The sequence below is a fragment of the Etheostoma cragini genome, chromosome 5 (genome assembly GCF_013103735.1).
Source record: "Etheostoma cragini isolate CJK2018 chromosome 5, CSU_Ecrag_1.0, whole genome shotgun sequence".
NCBI lineage: Eukaryota > Metazoa > Chordata > Actinopteri > Perciformes > Percidae > Etheostoma > Etheostoma cragini.
In genome coordinates this window covers 13,120,783-13,138,472 of record NC_048411.1, presented here as the reverse complement: position 1 = coordinate 13,138,472, position 17,690 = coordinate 13,120,783, and the positions used below count along the sequence as shown (strand labels likewise).

At 41.4% G+C, this 17,690-nt stretch overlaps 2 protein-coding genes across 6 annotated transcripts in view; one reads left to right on the top strand and one right to left on the bottom strand.

Moving 5' to 3' along the window:
* The window catches only part of acacb (acetyl-CoA carboxylase beta), a 25,181-nt gene extending 16,929 nt beyond the window's left edge, over nt 1-8,252 (top strand). For all 5 annotated transcript variants that reach the window (XM_034871417.1, XM_034871415.1, XM_034871416.1 and 2 more), the window contains 22 exons: nt 297-338; nt 418-633; nt 800-955; nt 1,166-1,369; nt 1,487-1,642; nt 1,731-1,853; nt 1,939-2,208; nt 2,328-2,425; nt 2,695-2,815; nt 2,905-3,015; nt 3,248-3,391; nt 3,489-3,609; nt 3,698-3,794; nt 3,908-4,004; nt 4,094-4,229; nt 4,316-4,493; nt 4,616-4,728; nt 4,861-5,015; nt 5,115-5,285; nt 5,592-5,728; nt 7,088-7,291; nt 7,349-8,252. In XM_034871417.1, the coding sequence (XP_034727308.1) occupies nt 297-338; nt 418-633; nt 800-955; nt 1,166-1,369; nt 1,487-1,642; nt 1,731-1,853; nt 1,939-2,208; nt 2,328-2,425; nt 2,695-2,815; nt 2,905-3,015; nt 3,248-3,391; nt 3,489-3,609; nt 3,698-3,794; nt 3,908-4,004; nt 4,094-4,229; nt 4,316-4,493; nt 4,616-4,728; nt 4,861-5,015; nt 5,115-5,285; nt 5,592-5,728; nt 7,088-7,214 (2,973 nt within the window). In that variant the 3' untranslated portion in view covers nt 7,215-7,291; nt 7,349-8,252. The remainder of the gene's footprint in view (nt 1-296; nt 339-417; nt 634-799; nt 956-1,165; nt 1,370-1,486; nt 1,643-1,730; nt 1,854-1,938; nt 2,209-2,327; nt 2,426-2,694; nt 2,816-2,904; nt 3,016-3,247; nt 3,392-3,488; nt 3,610-3,697; nt 3,795-3,907; nt 4,005-4,093; nt 4,230-4,315; nt 4,494-4,615; nt 4,729-4,860; nt 5,016-5,114; nt 5,286-5,591; nt 5,729-7,087; nt 7,292-7,348) is intronic.
* A 581-nt stretch (nt 8,253-8,833) lies between these two features.
* On the bottom strand, nt 8,834-15,690 carry foxn4 (forkhead box N4). Its single transcript, XM_034871421.1, has 10 exons — nt 14,863-15,690; nt 14,183-14,283; nt 11,664-11,830; nt 10,865-10,971; nt 10,672-10,782; nt 10,347-10,474; nt 10,130-10,226; nt 9,831-10,038; nt 9,324-9,716; nt 8,834-9,226 (listed from the first exon to the last, which is right to left on the bottom strand). The coding sequence occupies exons 2-10, from the start codon at nt 14,260-14,262 to the stop codon at nt 8,976-8,978; spliced, it is 1,542 nt and encodes a 513-aa protein (XP_034727312.1). The 5' UTR covers nt 14,263-14,283; nt 14,863-15,690; the 3' UTR covers nt 8,834-8,975.
* Nucleotides 15,691-17,690: the final 2,000 nt, after the last annotated feature.

Here is a 17,690-nt window from a genome sequence, read left to right as displayed (position 1 = left end):
TTGGAAAATGGCTGCAATGAAACAAAGAGTGAAAAATTTAAAGGGGTCTGAATACTTTCCGTACCCACTGTAGATACTCTGTTCTTAGCATAGCTGTCCTCTCTTGTGAACCATATATCCAAATTCCAGTTAAATGCAGCATGGTGTGTCCGTTCATACCCTTTTTTATACTAAAATATATTTAGTTGCTGTACTCATTTTGTTCCCAGTATAACTGCTTTTGACAAGTACACGTTTACTCTGAAAGGACACTTGCTGGTATCTGAATTTATTATTTTGAAATGTCATTTCAACAGCGAGAATTCCCCAAGTTCTTCACTTTCAGAGCTAGAGATGGGGTAAGTTTTTTTTTTTCGTCAATGAGCTGATCTGCTGCTGTCTGAGGAGCTGTGTGTGCCAATCTGGGCCTCTTTTTAGTTCCAGGAGGATCGTATTTACCGCAATCTGGAGCCGGCTTTAGCATTTCAGCTGGAGCTCAACCGCATGAGGAACTTTCACATGACAGCCGTTCCCTGTGCCAACCACAAGATGCAACTGTACCTCGGTGCTGCTCGTGTTCAGGAGGGGGCTGAAGTCACGGACTACCGCTTCTTCATAAGAGCTATAATCCGCCACTCAGATCTCATTACAAAGGTAAGCGGAGCACCGGTGATGTACAGCTTATTGATTCTTTAAACAAATAGACCTGATGTTTTCCCACAGCGAAAGGGTTATTATTGCCTGATAAAAGACAATGTTGTAATATTTGGTTAGTAGTAATCATTTTGGGGATTTAAGTACTCTTTTTATCCACAACCAGGAAGCCTCCTTTGAATACCTTCAAAATGAAGGAGAGCGTCTTTTGTTGGAAGCCATGGATGAGTTGGAGGTGGCCTTTAGTAACACCAATGTCCGCACAGACTGCAACCACATCTTCCTCAACTTCGTCCCATCCGTCATTATGGACCCCTCTAAAGTCAGTGTCCAGCATGTTCATGCTACCATAGTGCTATATTATTAGAATCATTACTCATGGTTGCACACAGGTCTTACAATTCATGTCAATTTTGCTTTTGTTTTAGAGGTGTCATAATATGTTCCCTCTAACATTAATGTGACTGCTGCATATATAATGTTTTAACGCACTTTTTTTTTTTTTTTTACATCCTCTTCTTGGAAATCTCAGATAGAGGAGTCTGTTCGCTCCATGGTGATGCGCTACGGCAGCCGTCTTTGGAAGCTTCGGGTCCTTCAGGCTGAGCTGAAGATCAACATCCGTCTGACACCAACTGGGAACGCTATTCCTGTCCGCCTGTTCCTCACTAATGAGTCTGGCTATTACTTGGACATCAGCCTGTACAAGGAGGTCACCAACCCCAGTTCTGGACAGGTGAGACAGTGGACTGCAGTGGCCTCTTTTTTAAGCGTTTTGAGAAATGAAATGTGGACCAAAACATGTGGTATGTTACAGGAGGTTGTCAAATGAATCACTAATTTCCTTTTTCAGACCATGTTTGAGTCATATGGAGATAAGCAGGGTCCTCTACATGGCATGCTGATCAACACTCCGTATGTGACCAAAGACCTGCTTCAGTCCAAGCGCTTCCAGGCTCAAACTCTGGGGACTACATACGTCTATGACTTCCCTGAGATGTTCAGACAGGTACTGCTAACTCACTGAATTTGGGTTATTTTTTGTTTTTGTTCCTAAGGTTTCTGACTCATATTAAACATGTAACATATTCCTTCAGGCACTGTTTAAGCTGTGGGGTCCAGGGGACAAGTCCCCTAAAGACGTGCTAATGTGCACCGAGCTGGTTCTGGACCATCAAGGTCTACTCGTGCAGATGAACCGCCTGCCTGGAGACAACGATGTAGGACACTTTTTAGAGCGTTTATGTCAGTTCATGCTTTCTTGGTATGATGATGCTGATGATCACTATAACCATTTTTCACCAGGTGGGAATCGTTGCTTTCAGGATGAAAATGAAGACTCCGGAGTACCCAGAGGGCAGAGATATCATCGTCATTTGCAATGACATCACTCACATGATCGGCTCATTTGGTCCTCAAGAGGATGAGCTGTTCCTCAGGGCGTCTGAGTTGGCTCGGGCTGAGGGCATCCCCCGCATTTACATCGCAGCCAACAGTGGAGCACGCATCGGCCTTGCGGAAGAGATAAAACACATGTTCCAGGTGGCCTGGATTGACCCCACTGACCCCTACAAGGTGACCCCTGAAATGTAGTTGTTGAATTATACAGAAGTGGAGGAAATGACCCTGGGCAATACTGTAGAAATATCTATGTCCAGTTTCACATTTCTTAAGTTATCTCCATTTCTCTGTAGGGTTTCAAGTACCTCTACCTGACACCGCAGGACTACACACGGATCAGCTCCACAAATGCTGTTCACTGTCACCATGTAGAGGAAGGAGGCGAGTCTAGGTACATTAAATCCTTGGTTGTTTTCATGAAGTAGGCGCTCACAGAGAATACCCCAACTCATCAAAGGCAACCGCTTTGTCGTGGCCTTTGGCGTCAGATACCAAGGCACAAGGCACTCACATGATCGCAGGATGAATTTGTTTACTGCTATGTTAATGTTCTGAATATCGAGTACAGCCCCTTTAAATATTTAACACCCTTAAGTCGTGTCTGTGGGATAATAAAGTTTTGTTCTTCTTGGTCTTCCTCACTGTGCCCATCTGTTACAGATACATCATCACTGACGTGATCGGGAAGGATGAAGGTCTCGGGGTTGAGAACCTGCGAGGTTCTGGCACCATTGCTGGAGAATCCTCTCAGGCCTATGAGGAGATTATTACAATTAGTATGGTGAGAATGTGGATCTGATTTCTCTGAGTAAAAGAAGCCCAATTGATTCTCAGTGAAGTCTTCCTGAGTCACTTTTTGTGCTCTTGCAGGTGACGTGTCGCGCTATTGGAATCGGAGCCTATCTGGTCCGTTTGGGACAGAGAGTAATTCAGGTGGAAAACTCTCACATTATCCTGACTGGAGCAGGTGCTCTTAACAAGGTTAGTTGGTTTAACAAATGCCACTGATATTGATAAACAGAAAATGTGTTATGATATTCAATACAGTCATCAGGGTTTGTATGCCAGAAATTGGATGTTAGGAGATTTTGCTATGCATGCCATCTGTTGTGAATGTTGTCTGCAGTGGGATAGTTTGAAGCAAATACTGTATGTGCAAAAACACTTGAGAAAGTGGAGGACCGTGGTCATTGAGGTCCCTGTTTCTGTCCAGGTTTTGGGCAGAGAGGTGTATACTTCCAACAACCAGCTGGGAGGGATCCAGATCATGCATAATAATGGAGTTACACACACCACCGTGCCGGATGATTTTGAAGGCGTCTTTACGATCCTCCGGTGGCTCTCCTATATGCCAAAGGTTTCGCTGAAAGTGTGAAAGTTCATGCTTTTTGGTCTATAAAAGTAACCAAATAGCTCTTGAGATCACTACTTTATAATGCTTCTCCTCCTTTCAGAACAAACACTCCCCCGTGCCTGTCATACCAACTACTGATCCTGTAGACAGAGAGATAGAATATACTCCTACAAAAGCGCCGTACGACCCCCGCTGGATGCTGGCTGGGAGACCACATCCCAGTGAGTGCCAAGAAGCGATTTTCACTCTGAGAACTTTCTATTTCAACAATCGGCCTGTTAATTTCCATTTTTGACTGTGTGTCATTAGAGGTGAGAGGTGCCTGGCAGAGTGGATTCTTCGACCACGGCTCCTTCATGGAGATCATGGAGTCTTGGGCTCAGACGGTGGTAGTGGGCCGAGCACGGTAAATCTGTTATCACTGAATGTTCACACTGATACAATATTATATACAATATATGTACGTGTTTTTTAAACCTTACACTTAAATTGCCCAATACATCTGTTAAATGAAAACAGGTTAGGAGGAATTCCCCTTGGTGTCATTGCCGTTGAAACACGCACAGTTGAGTTCACTGTCCCAGCAGATCCAGCAAACCTGGATTCAGAATCTAAAGTGAGTAAATGTCACCACGTGTTTATGATATAAAACTTATTACAGCACGGTATTTCAGCTCGGCCCTTGTTTTTGTGTGTTCATGTCAGGTTCTGCAGCAGGCTGGTCAGGTGTGGTTTCCAGATTCAGCCTTTAAAACAGCTCAGGCGATTTGTGACTTCAACCGGGAACGTCTGCCTCTAATGGTGTTTGCCAACTGGAGGGGCTTCTCTGGTGGAATGAAAGGTATTTAATTAACAATACACTTTTCAGAGAGACTGCATTACATGCAAGAGCTTTTGTCTTTAAATATATAATTCTATTATGCCCAGATATGTATGACCAGGTATTGAAGTTTGGGGCCTACATTGTGGACGCCCTGCGGAGTTTTCATCAGCCGGTGCTGGTGTACATCCCTCCACACGCTGAGCTCAGAGGAGGCTCATGGGTAGTGATAGACCCCACCATCAACCCACTGTGTATGGAGCTCTATGCAGACAGAGAGAGCAGGTACAGTACATGACGCAATTGTGTTAATGCTTATTTTATGGAGTTCCCAACAAAACCAACAGGTGTGTGTGAGAATAACCAGTTTCTGCCTTTGTTGTTGCTGTTGTGCTTTTTGTGTCCAGAGGTGGTGTGCTGGAGGCTGAGGGTACAGTGGAGATCAAATTCAGGAGAAAGGACCTGCTAAAGACAATGATAAGACTGGATTCAGTCTATGCTAGTCTGGTTGATCAGCTTGGTAAAGACTATTTCTTTCTCAACTCACTGAACCATTTACATTTATTTTCCTTTAATTGCAATACGGCTGGGATGTTCATAATGTTACTGGCAAAATCTGGAGTCACGTAGTCACTCCTTTCTGTCCTATCAGCTTCCCCAGAGCTGTCTGACAAACAGTCCAGAGAGCTGAAGTCACAGCTCAAAGCCAGGGAGGAATTCCTGTTGCCCATCTACCACCAGGTGGCAGTGCAGTTTGTAGATCTCCACGACACCCCAGGGAGAATGCAAGAGAAGGGTGTCATCACTGTGAGTGAATACATAGTGTAACATTAAATGCAGAGAATAAACTTGTATTTAGAGACGATTCATGCTTTTATAATTACTTTACGTTGATACTCTTGACAGGATATTTTGGATTGGAAGAAAGTGCGGACCTTCTTCTACTGGCGTCTGCGCCGGCTCCTGTTGGAGCAGGTGGTGAAGTGTGAGATTCTGCAGGCCACCAAGGACCTCAGTGACGGACACATGCAGTCCATGCTGCGACGCTGGTTTGTTGAAACAGAAGGAACAGTCAAGGTATGTTAAGACTGTAAGAGACAACTGTCACCTGAAGTAGGGTTACTGGTTCAAATTCTGCCCAAAAGCATTTTAATTATCAACGTTTATGGGCATGGGCGAATAGTTGTGTGACATTACAGTTGTCAAGTGATGCTATTTTTTTAACCCCATTTAATTACTGTGAACATTATCAACACTTGCATAGTTTAAATTCAGTTTCATTTTTTGCCTATAGCCCACAAATCATGTGTTTGCTTTTGTTTTTTAACATTGTTTTATTAAAACTGATCATAGATTTAAAGGGGCCTTTGTGTTCTTTTCCAGGCCTACCTCTGGGATAATAACCAAGCAGTAGTTGAGTGGCTTGAGAAGCATTTGACCAAGGAGGATGGCACTCGATCCCGCATCCGAGAGAACATTGAGTACCTGAAAAGAGAAAACACTTTGAAACACATCCGCAGGTATGCAGATACACGCACACAAATATTGTGACCTATTGATCTAATTTTACCAATGTCATAAAAGCTGAGGGTCACATCCTAATAAATCTTAGAATAATTGTAGCTGTGGAATGTTTTTACATTAAAGACATTAATGGATGAAGCACTAGCCAAGAGAGAAACAGTGACTATCCGTTTGGTCAGTTTTAGCTAACATGGCCTGAGGAGTTTAAATCTGTAGCTACACTGAACAGTTATTTTCATAAATAATTAAAGTAAAGCAAGAAGATTTCCATATAGTAGCTGTTATGTCAATCTCATAATTGAAACCTCACTGTGACGCATGCTGGGCTTGGCAAGGTAATCTCATATTGATAGTAGGCCTGCATGATTAATTGTTATAAAATCTCAATCTCAATTCACAATGTTCACAATTTAATTTTTAAATAATATTAATAATAAAAACGATTTTTAATTACTTTGATGTCATTTAAAGGGGCGCTATTAAGTTTTGGCCATTTTTTCAGTCAGTCTGCCACTTTCTCTTTTCCTCCAAAAATGCTTTACTAAGTTTCTGTTTCTTTTTCGCCGGCTCAACCATAACGATATTGTGGAAAACTCGGAAAAAAACTCCATCGCTAGCTTGTTATCCGGTTCCTGAATGGACGTATGTGTGCAGTGCCATGAAGCAATTTGTTACATTGCGAGAACTGATATCACGCGACACTTCCTGAAGCTGAGTCCAGCAACTCGCCGGCTGAAAGTTTTAAGGTTGGAATTTCCGCTCACAGGCGCTAGGGGGGAGAGAGATGATCACCATTCAACTCGAAAAAAGTCACATAACTGTTCCAGTTACTCCAAAGCTGTTCAGTTAAGGTAAATTAAGTTTAAAAAAAAAAAACTGCGTAGTTCCCCTTTAGTTTTACGAGGTGACTGCTTAACAAAGTCTACTTTCTTCTGTGAGTTTTAAACAGACTGTATAAAATAGGTTTTACAGCGCCGCAATGCTCTCCCTTCTCTTCGTTGAAGCCTCTATGTTTACAGGCTTGGGGTGATGCACAATGTGCTGTAGGTGTCAAAAGAATCTGTTTGGTACCGCCTAATTGTTTTGCTTTGTCATGGTTCATGTAAACATTACACTTGGTGAGAAAATAACCATGACAGAGAATCGTGAAATCAATTCTAAGCTAAAAACTCGGGATTTCATATTTTTCTCCAAATTGTGCAGGCCTGATTGATAGTCAGACACCTGAAAGTCAGATTTTCTGACAGAATAAACTGCAGACCAGTTTAAACCAATTTTTACTATCTCTGCATTTCCTCCACTTATAGTATATTATTCCAGCATGTTTGATAGCTAAATGATGTCTTTTGTTCCAGCCTTGTGCAGGCCAACCCTGACGTAGCCATGGACTGCATCATCCACATGAGCCAGAATATCACTCCATCCCAGAGGGCCAAGCTCTCGCATCTGCTGGCAACTATGGATTGCACCACCAGCAGCTAAGCCAAGGGGCCAGTTCAGCTTATACAATTAATTGGAACTTAAAACACTGTTATAGTTGATTGCACTGTAAAAAGGTGTGACTTTTTATGGTTATAGTTTGGGAAATTCTTTGCAATAACGCATGCATGCATGCACAAAGTGACTTATTGTTCAGCAATCACACAACCAACTGTTTGTTGTACACATTGCTGTTGAGGGGTGTCTTCGCAGTGACGTCGTAATCTGTTCCACTATTGACTGACAGGCAGAGAGTTTGTCTTACATATGTAAGGTAAGCAGTCAGTCATTTCAGCTGCTCAACCCAGGAACTTTCTTGTTCACGAACAAGAAACTACGACTTTAACGCACATTTCACTTGGCTGTATTTGCACATAATGGCTTGTCTGTGTTTAATTTGCCTTACTAGGCTCTTTAGTCTATTGAGGCCACAGTTATACAAGATTCATGAAGTAGAAGTCTTCATATTTAGGTGCTGGTTGTCATGTTCAGTAGAGAATCTTTGTTAAACTTTGAATTTAGCTGAGACAACTGATACATTTTTTGATGAATTTTCAAAAAGAACAAAATAATTTATCTGAATTGAAAAAATGTACCAACAATCAATTCCGTTTCATTTCTGTGTTGACTAAAAATATTTTTTTTTTTTACCAGTATTGTAATTCAGAAATATAGAAACAGATTAAGTATTTTCTAATAAGTATTATGGACGTCTATCATTCAACATTGTTACTTTCAGTCTTTTTTTGTGTGTCTATGCTGTAGTTTTGTGTGTTATGACAATGTTATGAATGATAGGAGATACTGTGACACTGCATGTGATACTCCTGAACGTTTCTTTATTTTTTGTTAATATATCTCTGATATAATACAGTAATTCTTAAGACTCAGGTTGGAAAATAATGGCCAAAGTGATGGCTTAATTTGCCTCACCTTTGATCAAAACATAAGCCATGACATTTCATTTGAATGTATATAAACACGTTCCTGTGTCTTGTATTCTACCAAAGAGTGTTTGTTAATAAATGTCATTGATATATATGTATTTGGCAAAACAAACTTCTTTTATTCACCCATTTGATTTTTATTATGATCAAGTTAATGAACATAATATACATCTGACTTTGAGACATGTTAATCACATTGCGTAAAAGAATAATGTTTAAAATCTGAATTACTCAAGTGTTGGCACACATCGGCATTTTAGAAAGAAGTGGGCAAATACGGTCGAAAGAAAGCTTTTCTGTGGCAATAGCAGTTCAAAACATTCAAATATATACAGCCAAAGATTGATAGAGTCATCACCTTCTCTAGCTGCCTTTTCATAAATATAAATAAAACATCACAGCAATAATGTCTAGCAAACTACAACAGACAAGAGATGGGGAGCTACAGGATGGTAGGGCTTTAAAACGCGAGTGAACAGTATAAAAACTGGCGGTTGCTAACTCACACGGACATCTTCACATAGTCTTTGAATTCATACAAGCTTTCAGTCTTTGCTTGGCAAAGCTAGATATTTTAAGTCTCACATGCTTTTTCTTACAGCCACCTCTTTATTTATCAGCAGTTTCAGTTCTTCATGAGCAGTTTCCTTGTGGACTGTAAGTGAAATGATTTTCAAACATCCTTCTCCAAGTAGTTCCCAGCCGACTGTAGGTAAGCAGTGGGATTTGGAAGAAACCACAATATAGACTTAAGTCTTCTTCAGCTGACGTCCACCGATATCCATTGACAGCTGAATGAATCAGGTCGGAGACAGTTTTATAACAGGGCGATAGGCTTGCTGTTTGCTGGTGCGCCCATGTACTGGGAAGATAGGTGATCCTGGGAAGTGTAGGAGGTGTAAAGGCCCGTCACTTGCACATCTGACAGCTGCAGATTCTCTCCAGTGGAGACAGGAGTCAGGTTGGCTGTTCCCAAGTCACAGTCTGATAGTCGGAGGGGTGAGTTACTGAAGGTACCCAAAGCATCCAGGTTAAAGCTGTCGTCCTTCATTTCCTCCCACAGGTTACCTATGCACATAGATAGAGAGGTTAATGTACTGATGCAACAACCCTTGGATTATGTAGCAAACAAAAAACAGGTATCACTCTTAAAAAATATATTTACCTTGAAGGGCAAAGTCCATGATGCTCGGGTCCAGTGAATCCACCTCTGTGTGTGTATCACCGTGCATACTGTAGAAATCGTCCTGCAGCTTGCTGTGGTGCTGGGTGAGTGGACTGTGGGAAAGGTCAGGGACCGTGTGGAGTGGAGGTGTCTGGGCCGGGGCAGGGGACATGGGGGCCAGGCGGGCCTGAGCGTGGAGCTGTGCCTGAAGCTGGTGGTGCTGGTGCATGGGTAAACAGGGCAGGGACAGTGTGACTATTGGCTGAGGGTGCATCTGTGCTGGGTGGGGCAGCTGGTGGCCAGTTGGGCAGCTGGGCAGACGGGTCATGCCGGGCTCTAAAGCCTTACGTCTGCAGTTCTCTGGGCGGTCTGTGATCAATTTGTCCAACTCATCTGCAGGAAAAACACAGATTATCAGATGAAGTTAAATTGTGACGTCCAATTTTGATGACTCATTGCCTTTTTGAGCAGTAGACCTTTTTATATTCAACAAAATACATTTCTGACCAGGGTTAGCCATGCTGCGGCGGATGGCTGGTAGGTCCTTGCGTTTCCACTTCTGCATCTCTTCCTCCATCTTGTCAATTTTGGCAGGGTTCAACGCCCACAGACAGCCCTTACGGGACGAGCTGCTCGTCTTGTTCTCCACTTTCTCAAAGCATTTGTTCAAGGACAGGTTGTGTCTGACTGAGTTCTTCCATCCATCAGGTGCAGTCTGCAGGGAGAGAGGTTGTGAATGAGTCACACTCTTTATCTACATGTACCTTCTTTTTTTGTCATTTTCTGTAATATAAATAGCATCATACCTTGAAATAAGGGAAGTGTTCCTTCATAAAGCTATAGATTTCACTGACAGGGAGGCTGCCAGTTTTGCTGTTCTTCAGAGCCATGGCAATTAAACAGCTGGAAAAAAAGAATCTTTATTTGAATGTAGGTCAAAGCAGAGAAGGTGAAATACATTAAAGATAATTCACAAGATCTATTGAGTATTATTATATTTTAGCTACATAAAAGAGGTCTGACCTGTAAGAGTAGATTGGCTTGGGGAAAGACTTGGGCTGCAGCTCCTGTTCTTGTGGAGCCAGACGAGGTTGTGTGAATAGACTTTGGTTGTTGAAAGAGACAGTGCTATAAAGCCCACCAGTTGAACACTATGAGAAAAAGAAAAAAAAATGATAAGGGACTCTATCACTTGCATTTATCCATTGTGACCAATTTGGCTTTTATCAAGAAGCATTGACTACAGAGGTCCATGTAAGTAATCCACACAAGAAGCAAAAAGTTACCAACAAATCAGCAACAAAAAACATATGAGTACAGTCCTTTATTAGCTTAATTAGTTTGGTACCTGCTGTCCAGTTTGGGTTAGAGAATACACCTGCTGAGGTGTTGGCTGGTAGACTGAGGTAGGGCACTGGTATCCCGGAGAGGGCAGCCCATTCATGGAGAATGGAGACATCTGGGAAGCAGATACAGGAATATTTGTCAAACAACCCTATTTAACATTACACATTTTTTCTTGCAATGTTGTTAAAACTCACACTTCCGCTGTGGGTGTTGATGATGCTGATGCCCAGAGGGCTGTGCTGCATGTTGCTCTGGAGGTGGAGCATGGAGCCTTGACCCGCTGTCATGTTGCTCAGCTGAGCTGTAAGAAGGAGCAGCAAGACTGTTATTAAATAGGAAAGTTCACCAAAAAAACTTGCCCAGCCCCCCAACTTTAGTGCTTTCTATTCATCCAAAGAAGTATGGTTTGATTTGTTTGATGGTTTGAAGATGTTACCTGTAGCACACAGTAGAATGGAGCCTAATTTTCCTTTTGGGTGCTAATAGCACAACAATATACACTTATGCTTAGCAGGTATAACCATTTACAGAGTTACAGTTTAAAGTCTTCTCCACAGTAAAGGAGAAGTGTTTCGCAATTAAACCATTCAATAATACAGTAAATTAATAGTTACCTAAACATGTCAATACGTTCAACTAAGATCTGTGGATTGTCTTTAAGTACATTATGTTTGGAAACGTAAGGTATTGGTGGGTTCTTTCAAGAATAATTGATTGCACTTTGATTTTTCATGTACCTTAAACTTCAGCACCCACTAAAACTATCTATCTGAATTGATTTTTTTGTTTAAATGCATGCGGTTTTGGTAAAGATCAATTCCCAATAGCAATAACAGCGATCTTGTATTCTCACTGTTCTTTATCTTTTGTTATACAGCTGCGCTTATATCGTGCAGAGGGCAGAATTCCAAAAGAACTAAGCAGTCCTGATTTATCCAATCAGAGAGATGATGCGTTTTTTGAATGTTGCACTGTCCCCTCCCTTCACCTCACCTGTCTGTTGCTCCAACAAGCTGCCCTGGGAGGGCCCGTTACTGTGGCCTCGGCTATCAGCCATCTGCTGTAGTCGGGGCACATCCACAGAGGTGAGCCATGACAGAGACTGCAGGTCCCCAGGGAGGTCCTCCTCCCTCAGCTGGGAGGGGTCCGTGGTCAGAAGCCTTCAAGAGAGAAGGAGGAGGGGGGAGGTCAGAGAAGGGTAGTCGGGGGTGGGGGGGTAACGAGGCTGTAAGCTCAGACACACACAGACCGCAAGTGGAATTTAAATCTAAACACTTGATAGAAAAATTTGTCCTTCAAAGTAAAAAACACTGTAATGAGTCTGCATATGGGCAAACAGAGCTTAGCCAAGCCGTGTATTAGCCATGCCAGCCAGGATTTACTATAAGTAGATTAACTACAAGGGTGATTTAGCAGTGACAGTTTTGATAAACAATGAGGGAGTTAAACAAGCTTTCCATTCAGCATTGATTATCTGTTGAGATTGATTTTAATTTTCTAAGAGTGGCACACTGATCATTGTTTTTCTCAGAGTGAATACTTGGCTTTTTTGATGATGATGATGATGATGAAAACAGATTTGATAAAAAAGCTATTCAATTTGTGTAGTATTTTATGTTTTACTCATGTTTTACTTAATTTTTTTAACTCATAATTTGATACGTGTTGTATGTGCTATAAAGTGGATTAAATATAGGACTGCTGTTTAACCAGTGCACCGCCAGTACCAATCAGCTTTCAGTCATTACGTCTTTTATGTGGTGAGCCTCGAAGAGAAAGAAAAGAAAAGAGAGGAATCCTCTTGAATCCTCTCCAGTCTTCTCTGCACACACACACTTTACTGTGCAAGGGTTTAGTAATTGGGGTCGCTATGACAACACATGCTATTCGGTTAGGGTCTGTGGACAGTGTAAGAGTACACCCCCCCCCCTTCTTTCACACACCAAATCTTCTAATAAAAAAAAATCAACCCTGTGTCAGGTGACCATGGTCTGGCCTTACACCATTGGCTGAATCATAAGTAAACAACGCATGAGATCGTTTGAAACATGGGACAGCAGCACATGTTGCCTGAAACAGTTGGCCTTGTCTATTGAAAAATGATCACCTATTGTGTCCCAAACGACAAATCTGCCCAGTGGCACGTGGCTCTATTGTCTTCCCCAGACCCTTCCTTGATTGTCTCTGTCGTTTCTTTTCTTTACACAACCCTTGCATTAATCTGTTGGAATGACAGCCCTCACATAGGGAGAACAAATAGGATGCCATCTGCTTCCCTGTCCCTTTCCAGCCTCTATCCCTAACCCACACCCTCGCCCCCCGCCCTGTCCTCCCTAAATGGGGAAATCAACATAGCCTTGGGCCAGAGGGGGGTGCAAGTGTAGTATGAGGTCGAGGTTCTGTGTCTGCCATCTGAATAAGTGACATTATTGTCGCTAGAAATCAGCACACGTCCTCAAACACCTTGCATGCGCCAGTAAATGGTTTAGAGTGATCCTCCTTTTGCAGCAGGTGGCATTGTGAAGTGTAACACCCTGCAAAGTGTTACACTATCTCAGCCGGAGCATTCAAATTTAGTGTATCATTTGTGAGACTTTCATTTTTTTTCTTTTTCTTTTGCTTTGCTGCAGAGTTATTTTTCACTTAGGACAAAATAAAAAAATAATTTAATAATCTGGGAGTCTGTGACTGATGAGACTTTTTTCCTTTTTGTTTTTGTACAAGCACAAAAGTAGGTGTGCATACACTCAAATCAAAACTATGCACAATATTTACTATAGGTGGTCTTTTACACTTTTGTTTGACAAATCTACTCACGCTTGCAATTTCCCATTTTAAAAACCCAATACAAACTGATAGAAACATAAAGATGATGCATGGGGGCCTTCCCACCTCCCCTCCTCACTCCCTACCAGCAGCATAGAAATTGTTCACTGATGCAAAACATGTTGAGCTGGTGTCTCCATGTATCATCCAAGCCTTCCCAGAGATTCAACAACACTAAATATCGCACCTCCTCCTTTCTACCTCCCTCCCTTTCTCCCTGCTTTTCTAATTGGGAGCCACTTGTGCATACTGGTGACCCGGAGCGCCCGTCTCCCCCTGAGCCGGCAGGCCAAGAGGCTCAGGCTCTCCGTGTGCCGACAGCGGGAGTGTAAACAGAGCTGATGGTTTCTGACAGATCCATTCAGACTGAAAATCATTTATTCTCTAGGATTTTTCTCTCTCTCTCTCTCTCTCCTTTTTCATGAAACCCCCCATGCACAAAAAGAGCTGTCCATCTACCTTTAGATTAAACATAGTGGGTTTGGACAGTTTGTTCCATGACCATTTAGGAAACACCTTAAATGGGTTGATTAATAAGAAATAGGCCTTTTATCTATTGAGGCGTCACAGATTTGAACCTGAGTTTGTTTGACAAAATGCAAAAATCATATTTTGTTTAGTGCTACAAGATTCTGTAACTAGACTCCTGATATAAATTAACATAATTGAAATGATTAAAGTCTTACCTGTAGTCCTGTGGAGACGGATGATGCCCAGCATTCTCAATTATTCCTGACATTCTGGATGTTATTCCACCTTCTATCATTTCCTGGGATATGTGATACCACTGTAATTTATTAAATAAAATGAACACACTTTAGGTTAGCCCCCAAGCAAATCTACACACTTAGATAAACATCTACGTACAAAATGATCACAATATTAATCATTTTACTTCAAATGGTGTCTTATTCAGTAAATAAATATGGCAGAACAGCATGTGCTATATGTGGAAATATAATATTGCCCAACAAAAAGCAAACATTTTAAACTCCAATTAATGTTAAATTAACATTTACCACATCTATGAACGAATTCAAAACAATGGTAGCACACTAGAATTTTCCCTAGTGTGCCTTCGTAGTCGCTGAAGCCCATTTTACAGTTTGAAAACTTTTGGTTCCCTACACTCTCACTAACTGAATTGAATAAAAAATACAAATAATAATATTGGAAACAAAAAGCACACGCAGTTCAAATGTTTACATAACAGTTGGTCACATTAGCTCAGGTTTAAATGGCATTAAGCCTACAGAAAAATTATAGTTCACGTCTCAAAATCATCAAAATGTCAATATTCTCATAAAAACCAACAATCCCAGAAAAAATATGGTGTTAAAAGAGATAAATAATAAAAAATAATAACCTGTTTTGGTTGTTATGAAGTATATGTCAGCTGGTCGCGAGCCCCTGTACTGTATTTCACTGTGTTGCCCTTGATTCTCCAAAAACCGTTTTTAAATTTCCCTCTCTGGAGCTGTCCAGCGCTCTGACATGCGCAGTGGAGACTTCAACAGAGCTGCCAGTCGCCCGGGGGGCAGGAGGATCCCATGAGTTTGACAGCTGTTGTTAATGCAGTGCCTGTTAACAGTCCCAACAACATCCACTCTTCCCTCAGATGTCGAGATTTTATTTCCCTCTCCGTTTTGGTGGGGACTTTGTGTCACAGTGCGGTCGTGGTGCGCGCTTCCACTGCATCCAACACGTTTTGTTGCATTTAAAGTAAGGTCATCCTCCATCCAGACATTGTGGTCCTCTTATTATATGATTATTAAAGAGATAGGATTATATATAAAGTAAGTTCTTCTGTCTGCCTTTCACCGTCATGTGCACTTGTTCCTCCAGTGGCACGCAGGTGCGTCTTAATAAAACACCAAATAAATATAGTTCAGGCCCAAATCATGTCGAGGCTATTTACCGCAACAACAAAAAAATTAACAGTTGAACCAGCCTAAGCATATTAAAAGCAGCATAAAAAATAAACAAAAGTCTAATAAAAAAATTAACATGAAATATCCATTTCTCCTGTCAGGTTATTCCCAGTGAGCTCCTTCGATCAGGTCTAAGACGATGTGAGTCGCTACTTGTGGTGGCATCTTAGTATGTGAGTGTGAACTTTTTTTAAGGGAAGTGCTTGGAGATAATTTGCTTCCCGCCGCTGTGGCCGCGCCGGGCTCCTCTCAGCAGTGGGAAACCGAGCCGGGGAGGCGCGGAGGGAGGGCAGGGGGCCGGCGGGGCTGCAGCAGGAGGCGGCAAAGGCACGCACTCGGCTGCAGAGCACGTCCACTTCACTGTATAAAAACACTGTGGCATCAAACTTGGGTTGGTAACGCATTTCAGTACACTACCAGTCCAGAAAATTAAGATGTACTCTGTCAGCACTTGAGGTGTAGGAAATGAAGCAAAACACTCCCGACTGCCAATTTTTATTATGAATAGGCTTTTCTCTGGGTTGTATGCAAATTAGAAAATAACTTATTTTCCACAATAAGACACACATAACATAACAGTATCCCTTTGCCCACATCAAGGATTTTTTATAGTCTAAGTGACTTTTTCCACATGTCGGAAATCAAGAGGTTTCATTCTTAACTTTGTGTGAAAAGGGACGCTTGGTGTTGAAAAGTTGCTTTCTGCGTTAGTAATTGTTAAATCGGAAACACTTTACAATAAACACACACAAAAAAACACAAAAAGTATAGTCATTGTTTTTGAAAGAGTAACAAATGATCAGTTACTCTTTTCAAAAGGGTAGTTACTCTTGTTCAGAAGGGTAGTTACCCTTGTTCAGAAGGGTAGTTACTCTTTTTTAGAAGGGTAACACATGATTAGTTACCTTTTCAATTACTCTTCTAAAAAGATTAACTACCCTATTGAAAAGGGTATATACCTTTTTGAAAAAGGGTAACTAATCATGTGTTACCGTTCTGAAAAAGGGTAACTGCCCTTCTGAAAAAGGGTAACTAATCATTCTTTACCCTTCTGAAAAAGAATAACTACCCTTCTGAAAAAGAGTAACTACCCTTCTGAAAAAGGGTAACTAATCATTTGTTACCGTTCTGAAAAAGGGTAACTGCCCTTCTGAAAAAGGGTAACTAATCATTCTTTACCCTTCTGAAAAAGAGTAAAGGGGTAACTTATTATTTGTTACCCTTCTGAAAAAGGGAAACTCATTTAAAAACAATAACTAACCTTTTTTTGTGCACTTCATTGTAAAGTGTTATTGTTTAATTAGGCTACGCTTACCACAATTTCTGAATAAAATACATTAGATACTGATTGCTGGCATTCATGGGTTTGGGACCCCAGGGGGTCCACATAGGGACTTCAGGGGGTCCCCAACAAAAAAAAAGTTAATTTTTTTCCATTGTTTAATTAACAAGAAATATAATGGGTTGTCCTCCAAAGTAAACATCACACTTTAAACTGTTTAAAGATTCGATAGAAAGACAGAAATCTCCCTGGACTTAGAGTGAAAACATATATGTGAGATAACACAAGCAGGTATGGTCTTTTAATAGCAGACTTAAATGTGAAACCTGTTGGAGATTAGAATTTGCTGCCGGAAATTAAAGAGGAATTCCTTAAAGTCTGTAGGGAGACGGCGGTGACAGCAGCAGTATCAGCCCCATGGGACCCTACAGATGGTAAGTCGGCCTGTCACAATAGGCACAATCAATGATTACATGCATGAACGTAACGGACAAAAAAACAAGACCATCCTCAGAGAGCAGATCCTGGAGGTCCTAGAGCCCGCAGGGTTAGGATCTGGAAAAAGGATGAGTGTGCTCATACTGTGGGAGATACTGTAGGTCAGTAGGTGGTAGGTGGAGGTGGTGGTGATGATGATGATGATATAATTTAAGTAGCAGGATGACCACTTTAAATGAATGCCAATCAGCCAAAGTGTCCTTTAACAGTTTGTTATTGCCAAATGCAAGGGTTGGACAAAAAAAACATCCTACTACAGCTGACACAATTAGTTGACTATTCTGATTATATTTCAGTAGCCTATTGTTGTAAGTAAGAAAACAAAACATTCCCTGAAGTTGAAGCATCTCATTTGTGAGGATTTGCTTGTTTTCTTTGTGTTGTATTATGTGATAGTAAACTAAACATCTTCACGTATAGGAGTGTTGGTTTACATCATCTCTGGCTTTAGGAAAACCTAATGGCCTCCTTTTTAAATTTTTT